The sequence below is a fragment of the Chaetodon trifascialis genome, chromosome 19, assembly GCF_039877785.1.
Source record: "Chaetodon trifascialis isolate fChaTrf1 chromosome 19, fChaTrf1.hap1, whole genome shotgun sequence".
NCBI classification, from domain to species: Eukaryota; Metazoa; Chordata; class Actinopteri; order Chaetodontiformes; family Chaetodontidae; genus Chaetodon; species Chaetodon trifascialis.
In genome coordinates this window covers 6298585-6311939 of record NC_092074.1, presented here as the reverse complement: position 1 = coordinate 6311939, position 13355 = coordinate 6298585, and the positions used below count along the sequence as shown (strand labels likewise).

Here is a 13355-nt window from a genome sequence, read left to right as displayed (position 1 = left end):
TGCTCAGACCCTAAAATCCCTGCTGACTGGATGTCTGGTGGAGAGGGTGCAGACAGCCGACACTAATCCGGTCTCTCAAACACACACAGAAACACACACACACACAGACACAGGCTCTGCAACACACACACACACACACACACACACACACACACACACACACACACACACACACACACACACACACACACACACTGAAAGCACATGCAAGTAGTGTTTGATCTGAGCAGGGAATTTATCATGTGATGTTGGGGGTTGATATGCTGTGCGCCATGGTGTCAGCAGTTTCATTAGTTTTTAGTTATTTGATCAAAACTGTTCAAACGATGCACAAATGTACTGGTGTGTGCTTGTTTTTTTTAAATAACAGTCAAATGACAGCTCTCTACCAGATGAATGGCAGCACTACAGTAAATTGCATATACTAGCTGCATGCTGCATCCTCAATAAATATCACTGTTATAATCTCAGTGAATAGTGATATCTAACTGCCTTCATGGTAGTGTGTGGTATGTTTGATCTAGTTTTGCATGCAATGCTTATCACAGAGTTCGTTTATATATATATATATATATATATATATATATATATATATATATATATATATATATATATATATATATATATATATATATATATATATATATATATATATATATATATATATAGCAGGGATCAAATCAAATCTCTGCAGATTCAATGCAATGCATTTTATTCTGGAAAACTGACCTGTGTATATCTTTTTCCTTTAAGCATCCGCACAATTTCTAATGCTCATGTGTGACAAACACGCATATTTGTATGTGCTTGAGACAGACAGACAGACAGACAGACAGACAGAGGATGCTGCTGCTGCTCTGGTAACCCCTCACCTAGATCATCCTTTTGTGCACAGCGCGCCGCAGGTTGATATCTCTGCGCTCTGTCCAGCTGTCACCGCCTGCATTGGTTCACCGAGCAGACGCACGTAGGCGCGTCTCCGACCGACCAACCCCCTCTTCCCCCGGCAGACTGAAGAGCCGGCTAGCGGCGGGACAGCCAAGCAGCGACGACCCGCTGCTGCAGCTCCGACGGGACGGACAGGACAGAGGTCTCCACCGACTGAGTAAGTACGCGGAAATCTGTTGTTCTTGAATTTTTGGACGGCTTTTTGTGCTGCAGCGAGCTCAGTAAAACATATTTGTTCTCCTTCAGCGGCGTGAGCTGGGGAGGGAGGGGGGGGTGTTCCTCCTGATCTCTATCTGCGTCGCCGGGTGGAGATCAGTGATGTAGTAGAATGATGAGAAACTATGACTTGGAGTCGATTAGTATCTTCAAACACATCACAAGCAGAAGTATAAACAATGCACACATTGTGTTTGTTTGGGAAAGTGTGAATTGCTTAAACCTCTATCATCGTGTGCAACTTGCATCACATTCGCAGTCGCCCTCGCGCAGGGACTCACTTGGATTTTACTGCTTTCCATTAAAATGTGTGTGAGCTCTTATCACGCCTCCATAATTACGACTTTAATTGCATTTACCTCTACTACTCCAGGGGGGATGACGTTATTGTTTTGTGTTAATTTTAGCAGCACTGTTTACTCATACTACGTGTTCCTCCTTCGCTTAGTCGCTGCATGACGTGTGACGTGTTAAATTCAGACTTTTCGGCGACGTTTTGATTTGTCTTCGCGTTCAGCCGCAGATTATTTTCAGCAGTGGGCCTTTTCCCTCGTCCAGCTCAGTCCCTCCCGGCGAAACTCGTGTCTGAACACGTTGTCAGAAAGGGGGTGTGTATCAGAGAATCCGAGCCCAACCAATGAGCGGCGGCTCCCCGCCTACACTGTGCCGCTTGTTTACTACTGAAGCTGCGCGCCGATTGGTGGAAAGGTGGGGAAAATCGGGCTTTATGCTGCGTTCGGGTGCGTAGCGAAAGAGTGGGAGAGCTTAGCTTTCTTGTAAAAAATATTATCAATCGAAGGATTGCAAGTAGCAAACAACTCGATAACTGATGCACTGATACACCAGACTACAACTTCTGTATGAAAGTAGAAATTTCATGTCATAGATGTTTATCACAAGGAACTACTGCTATTTTTTTTGTTGTGTCTTAGTGTGGTGTTGTATTGCTTCTTCTTCTTCTTCTTCTTCTTCTTCTTCTTCTTCTTCTTCTTCTTATTATTATTATTATTATTATAGGGAATACTATAAAGTAATACAAAGAATCAAATAATCGTCATCATAACCACAATAAATCACAATAAACATTGTTATTATTAGTTCAGAGCTGCAACTAACAATTAGCAATAATTAATATCAGAATGAGAACACTGCACACATTGTAGTGCACCTGCATACGACATATAACACAAAAGATCTGCTCAGCAATGACAAAAACAGCAAAAAAAGGCAAAAATATTAAATGAATGATAAACAATATGTGCAAGATTCCAGAAAGTATTGACGAATGGCGTCGTAATCTCCAGAGTTCGGCAACGTCTTAAAATTATTTGTTCTGTATAACAATGTAAAACCGAAGAAAGCCCAGAATCTGAGAATCTGGAAACAGAAAATATTTGGCACTTTTGTTACTAATAGATTAATCCTACTACCTTTATGTCCTGTATGTGAGCTCAGATGTGCTCTTCAGGAGACTCCAGTCAATGACTTTGACAGCCAAAATTGCCATAATACTTCAAATATAGTCTGTCATGGCTGCTGAATGCTGCAAAATCATTGCTTTGGTCATTTCACCATTTATGTTGTGTGTGCCCTGAATGCAGCTTTGCCCCCATTTTGCCACTGTGAGAGACGGGCCACAGTGAAGTCAGATTACGCTTCCGGAACGCGTTATCAGTCTTATTGGTCACGTACTTAGCGTAGACAATAAAGCTACGGCAAGATTTTGGTTCAGCCACTATCTAAATCCACACAAGTCTGTGTTCACTTCACATTCCTGCAATCATTTTCAAATCCCCTGTGGTGATTTTGCTCTGCACTGTCAGGCAGAGAGATGCAAGATGGAATGAGTACACGAGCATTTGCCAACACTCGCTAGTTGGCAAAGCTGCCTTCTGTTTAGATCAACATATTTATTCATCAAAGAAAGTACAATATTTATCCTTGGGTGCCATGGTTCATTGTGAGCACATTCTTCCTCACTGAAAATAATTTAAGCTTCATCACTGAATGCTTTTAAGAAGGAAGCTGTTAAAATTCATATTTTACTGGACTCATACTAGAGATTCAAAGCTTCCGCTGCTTTAATTCCTTTAAGAACTCCTTGAATAAGGAGTAATAATGCACTCAGATATTTCGATCGGTTCAAGTCTCACCTCGTCCCCGGTGTCTCGTCTGCAGGGAGGTGTGACACTGTGCTGAGTCCCCTCACTGTGTGCAGCAGCACCATGGCAGCTGTGGGACCTGAGGACAGAGCTGGAGCAGGGCCAGGCGGGACGTCTGTCTGCCCGTCGGGACGACAAGCCTGTGTCTCTACGACGACGCAAAACAGCAACGGGCCAGACAGGCAGCAGACTCTGGTGAGTAGAAGGAGACTCCCATTCAGGGTGCCTGAGATGATAGATGTTTCCTTTTTACATGGATGTTTTTGTTTCGTCGCTCATCCAGCCCTCAATCTGCACTGTCACTGTCTATGCATCCATTCAATCGTTCAGGCAGTTTGGGTAAACACAAATGTAGCTGTCACCAGGATGCAGTGTGCAGGCTTGCATGGCATAATGGGTGCATTTTGATCATAGGATGAATGTTACAGTAAGCAAAAGGCCAACAGCCCATACTGAGAAAAAGGAAGAGCCCCCATAATCATCATTCCCCCCCCTGTGTGCGACATAATGAACTACCTGGTCAGGCTGGCACACACGTCCTTTTCATACTCTCCTCCTGGCAGGTTGTGCTATCTGCAGGCAGGACGCCACAGATGGACAGAAAATGTTCTCTTTACTGCGTTATTCGTGGCAACAGTATCAAAGACTCATGTAAACAGCCTAACCCAAATAACGCCTGGGTTACTCTGTGCATGTCAGCTTCCATTCGTTTACTGCCTGGAAGTGGAGTGTTTGAAGACTGCTGCAGGTTTGAGCTCATTATTCCATTACTTCTGTCTGAAGGTGTACACACAGAGCTGCGTCCAGGCTGACAAAGTATTGATGGAGAGTGGGCATCACAAGAACAAGACATCCGTTCACCTGCCGCAGAGGGAGGCTGAGCGAGGCTGGAGCAACCTGGCTGCTCCCCTGCAAGCCATGGGACCCACAATACATCACAGTAATGTGTCAGCTGCTGGAGAGGCACCGTACAGGTGAGGGATGAGCAGCAGTGCGAGTGTGTGAGGGTGGACTTTGTCACACTAGAGTCTAAGGATATTTCTTCATGTTATCTGCAGCTTCCGTAGTCCAGAGTCAGTGGAGATGGATGAAATCATGGCAGCCATGGTTCTGACCAGTCTGTCCTGCAGCCCCGTCGTCCAGAGTCCTCCACAAACAGATCCCGGACCAGGTCTGTCTCCCCTTACAAGCACACAGCCTCACCAGTCTCCCTACACTTTCCAGTACCACCTTCTGATGAAGCTTTGCAAGAGCCACATTCACTCTTATGAGCTTTGTTAGCAAAGCAGGACTTAGCAGGATTGCATGTTCTTTATTCACAGCATGCAAGATAATTCAAAAACTCACGGAACTGCAGTAGTAGTAGTAGTAGTAGTAGTAGTAGTAGTAGTAGTAGTAGTAGTAACACTACTAGGTCTACTTTTCCCGTCTATCCATGATGAAAGTAAGCACATTTATTGTATTTAAGTAGACAATAAATTGCTTTTTGGCAAAGTGAAAAATAAAATATCAATAAACAGTGAACAGAGAGGAGAGGTAGGGAAGAGAGGCTGAAGTGATGGTGAAGCTGGCACCAGTGTGGGACACCTGCTGTTCTCTGTAGGATGGACAGAGAGCAGTCCCAAATGCACAGTGTCTATTTCCACCACAAGAGAACAGAGAATATTTGATATCTAAACCATAAGGTATGTTTTCACTGTAAACCGTTTAGGTGAGTATCACCAACTCACTGACAGCTCAGTGAAAATAACCACACTGGCATGTTTATTATTGACAGTATTAAGAGACAATTCAGTGTGGTATGAAGGACAAGAGGTCATTTCTGAAAACTGAGTGTGAGTCTTCCTGTTTTCTAGCCGGCTCATCGTCACCGGCCGACATGGAGTGCGGCGGTGGCGAGCTCTCTGACAGTGGCAGCAGTGGCTACTGGAGCTGGGACCTCGGCAATGTGAGTCCCGCCCCCTCGCCATCCGTCACTGAGATGGACAGCAGTCCTGACGAAGGCCTGCAAATGGAACTGGAGCAGGGAGAGGAGCTTAATGCCAAAAAGCCAAAGGTACTGAGCTCTGCATGGTCCCCTGAACGCTTTAGCACCATTTGGTGGAAACTGCTCTGTAATCAACAAAGGATGTATGTTATGTTTTCTCTGTTGCTCTCTGTTCTTTGTGTCTTTATGTGTGCCTCTTTATTCTCTGTCCCATCCTCTGTCCTAACCTTTACCGGTGCTGTGGTCTCTCTCTCACAGAGCTCTTTCAGAGGGGTGTATAAGTGTCTGTGGCCCAGTTGTGGCAAGGTGCTCGCGTCTTCAGTCGGAATAAAAAGACATATTCGTGTGCTGCATCTGGGGTGAGTTGGAATGTATAATCTGTTTCATGCTCCTTCTGGATATTGCTTGAAATTTGTCCATTCTGGTGAAAGTTTAGGTACAGATAGCCAAAATTATACTTTTTTGATAACTGTGACCGTTTTCAGCAACCAACATCTCACATGCATCATCCCACGGCACACAGGAAAGCCTTTTTTTCAATGGAGCAATTTTTCAACTGTATTTTTTAAACATTAAATCTTTCAAAGGATGGCAGAAATTAAATATATCCTATATTTCTGGGAAATGTTTTATGTTGGAGTCTCCTCCTCTCTGCCTAATAATTTGTGTAGTCTCTTATTTTAAGAGCTTTGTCCACAAGTTGAAGTTCTCAAATGTTGCAGCCATGCAGACATTTGCCTTAATAAAATAGTTTAAAATAGACATAACATTTAGATTTTATAAAAAGGACCAAACTACTGGTTATGTAGTATCTAGAATATGAAGGAAGTATCGAGGTGTGTCTGTTGTTGCAGAGGTGAATTATATCTGTTTGACGTTCTCAGTTTTCAGCTTTGGAGCCATGCTTCCATTGTAGTCTGAGGTGGAGCAGACAGTTTAGCCCAGTGAAACATTTCCGAGCTGCAAAACTACATTAAAAAAACAAGAGGGGATAAATTTTTCAGGCTGTGGAGGAGCTCTGGCTGAATTACAGGAAGTCATGAAGTGATTTTGGAAATTTTATATCTGGGCCACAGTGAGGGCTGCATTGAGCAACAGTCCAAACAACCAGCTCACTCTTTCACTCTGCTTGTCCACTGGTCTGTCCCTTCATGTGCCAAACACACATACACACCCACAAACACATTTACACACTCCTACCACACAGCAGTGGGTCAGATCAGTCCCAGAGAGAAGAGGACTTCTACTACACCAAGATCTCCTGTGAGACCGTGGACACCAGCTCCGCTCCAGCTCCCTCCCAGCAGGCTCTGGGCCAGGCCTCGTCCTCTCATCTCAGCTGGGCCTCTTGCGGTTCCCCTCCAGCCTCTGGGCTCCAGATCCCCCCGGCTCACAGGCCCAGGTCCAATTCCAGCTCCGGGCCCGGCCCGAGCAGGCCCAGTCCGCTCAGCCAGTCGGCCCCCAGCAGCTTCTGGCAGATCCACTCGGAGCATCTCTATCAGGTGGGTGCAGCAGTGTTGCTCTCATTTGGCTGGCCGACTGGTGACTATGAAGTACTGGCAGGAATAGCGTGAGCACAAGTGTCTGTCACAGAATAGCAAGATATGGTATTACAACATCTTTAAATGAGTCACATCTAGCTAACGACAGATAATAAATTCTGACCAGATGATTAGTTAATGCAGTGTGAGTGGATGTAGAAGGAAGATTTAATGTTTAATGTTTTGTTATTGTCTAAATGCTGCTTGCAGGCTGAAATTTATTCCAAGAAGATAATCAGCATTTTGTTGAGGTCATATTGAGTTTTGGCACAGAATACCTGGTTTAGTATTGACATTTATGATCCTGAATTTCAGTGAATAATTGTTTACTTCCCAATATGCAAGTTCTTCTCTGAAAGCAGGCCATGTTTTGGGGGCTAAACTTCTTTGAGAGCTATGAAAGGAGACAGCACGAATTATTAAATGTCAGGGGGAAATGTACCTTCCAAACATCGTAGTTTCCTTTTGCCCATTGTCCTACCCATGAAATCAGAAACTAATGGCTCTAGATGACTTTTTCTGCTAAGTATGTTAAAGAACGTTATCTTCATTTTACTGGAGTTTCTGTGCAGGGGTTCATGTTACATGGCTGTGGTGTTGTTTGAGAGGTCCTCCTTGCCCCACGCTGATACCCCTCCAACGAGCCAATGAGCTCCAACTTTGTTAATGCATCACAAAGCAGCACATTTCACTGGTGACCTGTATTTACCCTGTGCCACTGAGCCTGTAAATAGATGCTTTGTGACAGAGAGAGAGTAAGCTGTGGGCTCGCTCGCTCCCCCAAGGAGACTCGACTCTCACCAGCCTGTACAAGGCAGAAAAACACGCCGTGAATTCTTCCTGTGTAGCCGTGCAGCGGTTAGGACTTGATGTGCACGTATCCATGCCCACTTGGGTGTGATTCAGCCTATACGTATTTTGACAAATGTCCCTTAGATCTTGAAAAATAAGCAAGACAAGTGCATTTTTTCATATGCTACAGCTGTTGGAAAATGTGTTCATTTTGCACCACATTTGTCTTTAATTTCCTCATTGATGCAGAAATCCAGTGGGATCCTGCCTTAGCTTGAGTGTGGGTTGAATTGTGGGTCAGTGCTGCTGGTGGAGCAGTGTTTACTGTGTGTGTCATGGCTGCTGGCGGCTTGTGGCTTGAAATGCCTGACCACAGCGTTGAACTCACACTGGCATGTTTTTTTTTTTCGTGATGGAGACACACTTAATATAACACCAGAGGTAATGCAGGGGATAAAGTTTAGAAAACACGCACATCCAAATAAGCTAAACACTCAGTACATGTGAAAAACAGAAAAATATAGTCCACATACTAAATAATGGTCCTGTGAAAATGGATCAGTACTCCACCATGTGATGTGCCACATTTAAATGGTTCCACTCTCAACTTACAGAGAGAACTCAGACTGGAACTCAGTCAAGCCCTCTCACCATCAGTAATGGGTTGCCACAGGAGTCTATCCTTGGTCCATTGCTGTTTACACCATATATAAATAACATAATTCTTCCTAATCAATGCTTCAGTGTCCATTTCTATGCCGATGATGCTGTTTTATATGCCACAGGCTCACCCCCAGCTCTGGCCATGACTCAGGGTCAGTCTGCCTTTGATGCTTTCCAACAATCACTCCTTAAACACACACTAATTTGAAATTCAGAAAAGGCAAAGTAAATGGTGTTGTCCACCTCCGTCAGTGATGCTGACTATGCTGCAGTCCAGGAACTACTTAAATTCAGATATCCCTTTTTTTACACGCTAATGTTTGCAGAACCTTTTAAATGGAATCAACTGCAAATTGCCCTCAAACTAGAGTCCCACATTGGGGATTTTAAAGATTTATTGTCTGATAGTTTCATGATTCTTCTACCTGTTTTTATTGATTCCTTATTATTGTGTAAATGTGTTGTTTCTATTTGCTGATTGTCTGGTCTCTCTTGGAAAAGAGATCTTAATCTCAACGAGACTGAAATAAGTAAAGATGATTGATTAAATAAATTCATAACCACCTAAATATACATTATATGCACATAATGCAGTAACAATGGACAACACAATCCCCAGAAAATACACCATAAATACTCAGGAAATGTAGAAAGCTCCACAGTACACTTAAGAAAATGTGCATATCTGTCCACATTTAGCATGTATTTTTACCAAACCTATTTAACAGGCATGATTCCAGCCTTGTGGAAAAGAGTCTGAGTGATACGTTTACACAGAAGTGATGATATTTCTGATGTCAACAACAATCCTAGAATCATTGGTCAGTTTACAACTACACACCTTTATTGACTCACTCAACATGCAGTCACAGCAGTCTGCTTCTCAGCAGTACAATAGCAGTTTTAGTCGTTGATAACATGATCTCCACCCTAAATAAAAATCTTGTAACCAGGTTAAAGTACAGAGCCTAGAGCGTAACCAGGGCAACCTGGTCAAATGACTACAACATCAGGTATGAACAGTCATAATGTAATGCAATAAAAAGACGAAAAGGGAAAATGTAACCTAACAAATTTCGAGGTGCCTCTGCTAATTTAAAAGGTGGTAATATTGAATGGCAATGAAAACACCAAAGCAATGGAGAGGCAGGGCAAGAAAGTATAATCTACAAGATGAGGATATGATGTCAAGCCGCTGTCGGCTGGCGGCCTACCGCTCCCAGTCTGCCACGGAGGAAGGCAGACGATGGATGGAGAAATAAGAATTTCACGAAGCGTGGCATGTGCATTTGTGCATGATGTTGTGTGTGTGTGATAAAATGAAGTATGTTTCTTCTTCTTCTTAAGTAAAGCAGACTGACCAGATAGAGAGAGTCTCTACAGAAAGGCTGCGAGTCAGAGTCCTCACATAACCCTTCTGGAGCCGAAGTGTAAATCCAGAAACAATGAGTTAATATCACCTCCAACATGTTTGAGCAGTTCGGTACTCAAAGAGACACTGTGAGCAGCTTGTGTGAAAAGCACTGCCACTGAATTCCTAACATCATTGATTTAAATGTCAGGTCAGGGAGTCTGGTTTTCAGTGGTCTGGTAGTTTTCCGGATGGCGACCAGGCCGCGTGGGCCTTTCCGCATATATGGTAGATAATATTATTGATGTTGCTTGGTGTGACACCATGGATGTTTGCGGGATAGTAGTGCAAGTTTTCTCCATCTACTGTCAGCAGAATGTGATGAGTTGTAGGAATGCAACAGGATGTGCTTTGTTCAGAGTTCAGGGCTGCACAGGGAGGAGAAATAGGACAGAGGGAATGGGAACTGCATCACAGGAAGAGATCATTTAATGTGTGTTGTTTTGGATGTTGCCCATTGGTTACCGTAGACAGATTAGTTGTAACTATTTGGCAATTCAGCTGACGCGTGGATCAAGGTTTTTGTGTTGGAGTCGTGTTTCTGGAGCCTAACAGGTAGCCACTTGAATCCTCAGTTCCTGTCAGCTCGACAAAGCCTTTAAGCATCTTTCAGCTCATTGTTTGGTTTTATGGCACACAACTTTACCGTTTTGGTTTACTCAAAAGGCTTAAAAACCACCGTGAGCTACCTGTCCAGCATCAAATGAGCAGACAGACAAAGCTGAATATTGGACTTGGATTCACCATCCAGTCAGAAACATGACTGACTCCAGATGAATGCTAATGTTGCTCCTTGTCTGCTGGAGGTGTAAATTAGCCATCTGTTGCTAACATGTTCATATCAACTTTTGAGTGACAATAGCTTGTTTCTGCTGCCCCCAGGTGGCCAAAAAATTAGCCAAAGCAGGTTGAAATGGTACCAAAAAAAAACTTATTAACTTTTCATATGAAACAGTACATCACGTCCTACAGATGAGATGAATCATGTGTTGTCTCCTCTCTCCTGCTCCTTCCAGGCCTGTAGCCCCGTCCAGGTATCTGTGGCCTCCAGAAGCCCCGCCTGCCAGGGTTGGACCCCGTCCGCCTCCGTCTCCGGCCACAGTATCGCTCCGGTGCGTCTTCTGTCCACACCTGTTTGTTAACCTGCCTGACAGCCTGTATATCATTCAGTGTCTCTCACATTTTAACAATAGGACCAGCGAGAGGACAGAGCATGAGTCAAGACCACAATCCTGATTCACACAGATACAGCTGATTGTATAAATGACCACAGTCTCGGTCTCCGTCACGACTTGCTCTCTTGTACTCAGTGTGTCGTTGTGTGTCTCTTCAGATGGTGAAGCCTCGCTGCCGGTCTGTCAGTGTCGGGGAACAGTGGCTCCAGCAGAACAGGCTGCAGCCTATGATCGCGTCACCCTCCCGCACCCACTGCTCCTTCAGGTGAGGCATCACCTGCCTGGCTGTGTTCCTGTCCACTGTTTGACTTCCTATAGTGTCTATTTGCACATGGGCGAGAACTGTCACACAGCAGCCATTTGACTATTTACACCTCATCAAGTGAAGGAGTGTAAAGAACGGTCAAACGCAGGACTTTTACCCAGGAGACCAGGGTTCAGGTCCTGTCTGGAACCAAAAATCAATGCTGATGTCTTTGATTTTTCTTTTCCTACATTTAGATTACTTTCAGCATCGGCTGATTGACCTGACAATGGTGCTACAGGGAAATTGAAGGGATGAATTTAAGGAAAATCACTCGAGGTTTCGCTTTCTTTTTTGTCCTTCATCCTGAAGTTAACATTATTTGGGGTTTTGCTGAGATCTCTGTGCTGATGGTTAAAGTTGTTGCACCCATGTCCTTGCACACCTTTCAGGCTCATTCACACAGTACAGAGATCAGTAGGAGATCTTTGATTTACTTGTTGGTGGAAATTCATCACTGTGACTAAACAGCATTACAGTTGTAATCATATTTCTTTCAAATGTTTTGTGCTCCTCAATCAGACTTAAAGATTATTTGCAACACCTTTACTAAACAAACTTTTTAGAGGAACTTTAAATGAGTTGTTCCTCACTTGACGTCTGATTATTTTCTTTTCTGTCAAGAATTAATTTTCAGTGAATCAACCAGTTGGTCAATAAAATTCCTAAATCAGTTTTGTGTGACGAACCCTCAAAAATCTAGATGTTCCATTTATCATCCCAGAAGACAGAGAAAAGCATGACATCTTCACTTTTGAAAAGTTGGAACTTGGAAGTATTTTTCTTGAAAATTACTCAAACTATTAATCCTTGATAGAACAATTCCTGGGTTTGAGATTTAGTGGTGAGGTGATGCTGTTGTTAAACTGATTTAAAGGCAATGCAACTTCCTAAGGTGCCATATATTTTAAACATGAAACAAAGCTTTACAAATGAAGCTTCATTGATGTGGGTCCATGCCTCTCTCTGCTGTTTCCTGCTTTGATTCCAGTACCTGTCCGCTATCTTTCTCCTCCAGGTTGTCATTTTATCACCCACTTTGCTGCCGTCTGTAAAATCACATTTCCACAGCTCAGACAGGAAAGATGAAATAGATTCAATCACCTCTTCATTTGTTATCAGTCTATTTCCCCTCAGTCTCATTTTTATAGAGACTGATCACATCAGATGTGTGTTTTCCTTTCCTGCCCTCAAGCATCCCTTCTCACCCATACGCTCTGCGTCTTTCTACAGGAAGGGTCGCGGGGAGGCTAAAAAGTGCCGCAAGGTGTACGGAGTAGAGCGCAAGGATCAGTGGTGCACCGCCTGCCGCTGGAAAAAAGCCTGCCAGCGCTTCCCCGACTAAAAACAGCTGCGTGGTGGAGAGAGCGAGAGCGTGAGAGACAGCGAGATGGATGGATGGATGGATGGATGAGTGATAAAAGAGACTTTTATCAAAAAGAGGATTTCAAATCAAGGCCGTGGAGAAAAACAGCTGTTCTTTTACTACATGTGATTTTTTACTTTCCACCTGTTCTGTTTCTATCCTTACGAAATGCAAATGGAGTTTTCTGTATCTTTGTAACTTGATCCTGAAAACTGAAGTCTGCGATGGTGCTAACTGTTGACTGACTTTGACCATGTGATGTGCTAAGCCTACAATACTCTCCTACTTTATCCAAAGGTCATATTACTGCCCCTGTAGCTCCACTGTATTAGACTGCTACCTGGCTGTTTCCTGTAGTCCGACCCTCTCTTCCAGTGGTTACACAGTGGTTATGATGTATTGTGTGCTTTGAGTTATGTACAAGTATTTTATACTGTTTTTTTTTTTTTTAATCGTCTTGTTCAGCCCGTGTATTTGGGCCGATTCCTTTTTTTGGGAATTTTCATGTTTTTCTGCACTTTGTTGGAATATTAACTCACAAGGATAAGCTACATTTGGTTTTACTCAACCAAGTTCCTGTTTCCTTCCTGCCCACATGTTGGCATACGACCAGTGTTAATGGTTTTATCCGTGAAGCTATGGAGTCATGGTGAGGGGATTAGTGTTAGGGAAATCAGTTTGTAATAGCAATAAAAAAAAAGAGGAAATATATTGTCAAACACAAATTAAAAAGCACTGAGAATTTGAAATGTTTTTTCTCCTTTTTTTTTTTTTCTTCTGCATGACAGTC

General features: G+C 43.4%; 1 protein-coding gene across 2 annotated transcripts; it reads left to right on the top strand.

The window, feature by feature from the left end:
* The first annotated feature begins 814 nt into the window (after positions 1 to 814).
* znf395b (zinc finger protein 395b) lies at positions 815 to 13314 on the top strand. Of its 2 annotated transcripts, none has more exons than XM_070987643.1 (10): positions 815 to 1105; positions 3343 to 3521; positions 4110 to 4300; positions 4385 to 4497; positions 5183 to 5382; positions 5572 to 5672; positions 6521 to 6815; positions 10737 to 10832; positions 11054 to 11160; positions 12433 to 13314. In XM_070987643.1, the coding sequence occupies exons 2-10, from the start codon at positions 3390 to 3392 to the stop codon at positions 12542 to 12544; spliced, it is 1347 nt and encodes a 448-aa protein (XP_070843744.1). In that variant the 5' UTR covers positions 815 to 1105; positions 3343 to 3389; the 3' UTR covers positions 12545 to 13314. The 2 variants fall into 2 exon arrangements, with proteins under 2 accessions (XP_070843744.1, XP_070843745.1); XM_070987644.1 differs by having other exon boundaries at positions 994 to 1105; positions 6524 to 6815.
* Positions 13315 to 13355: the final 41 nt, after the last annotated feature.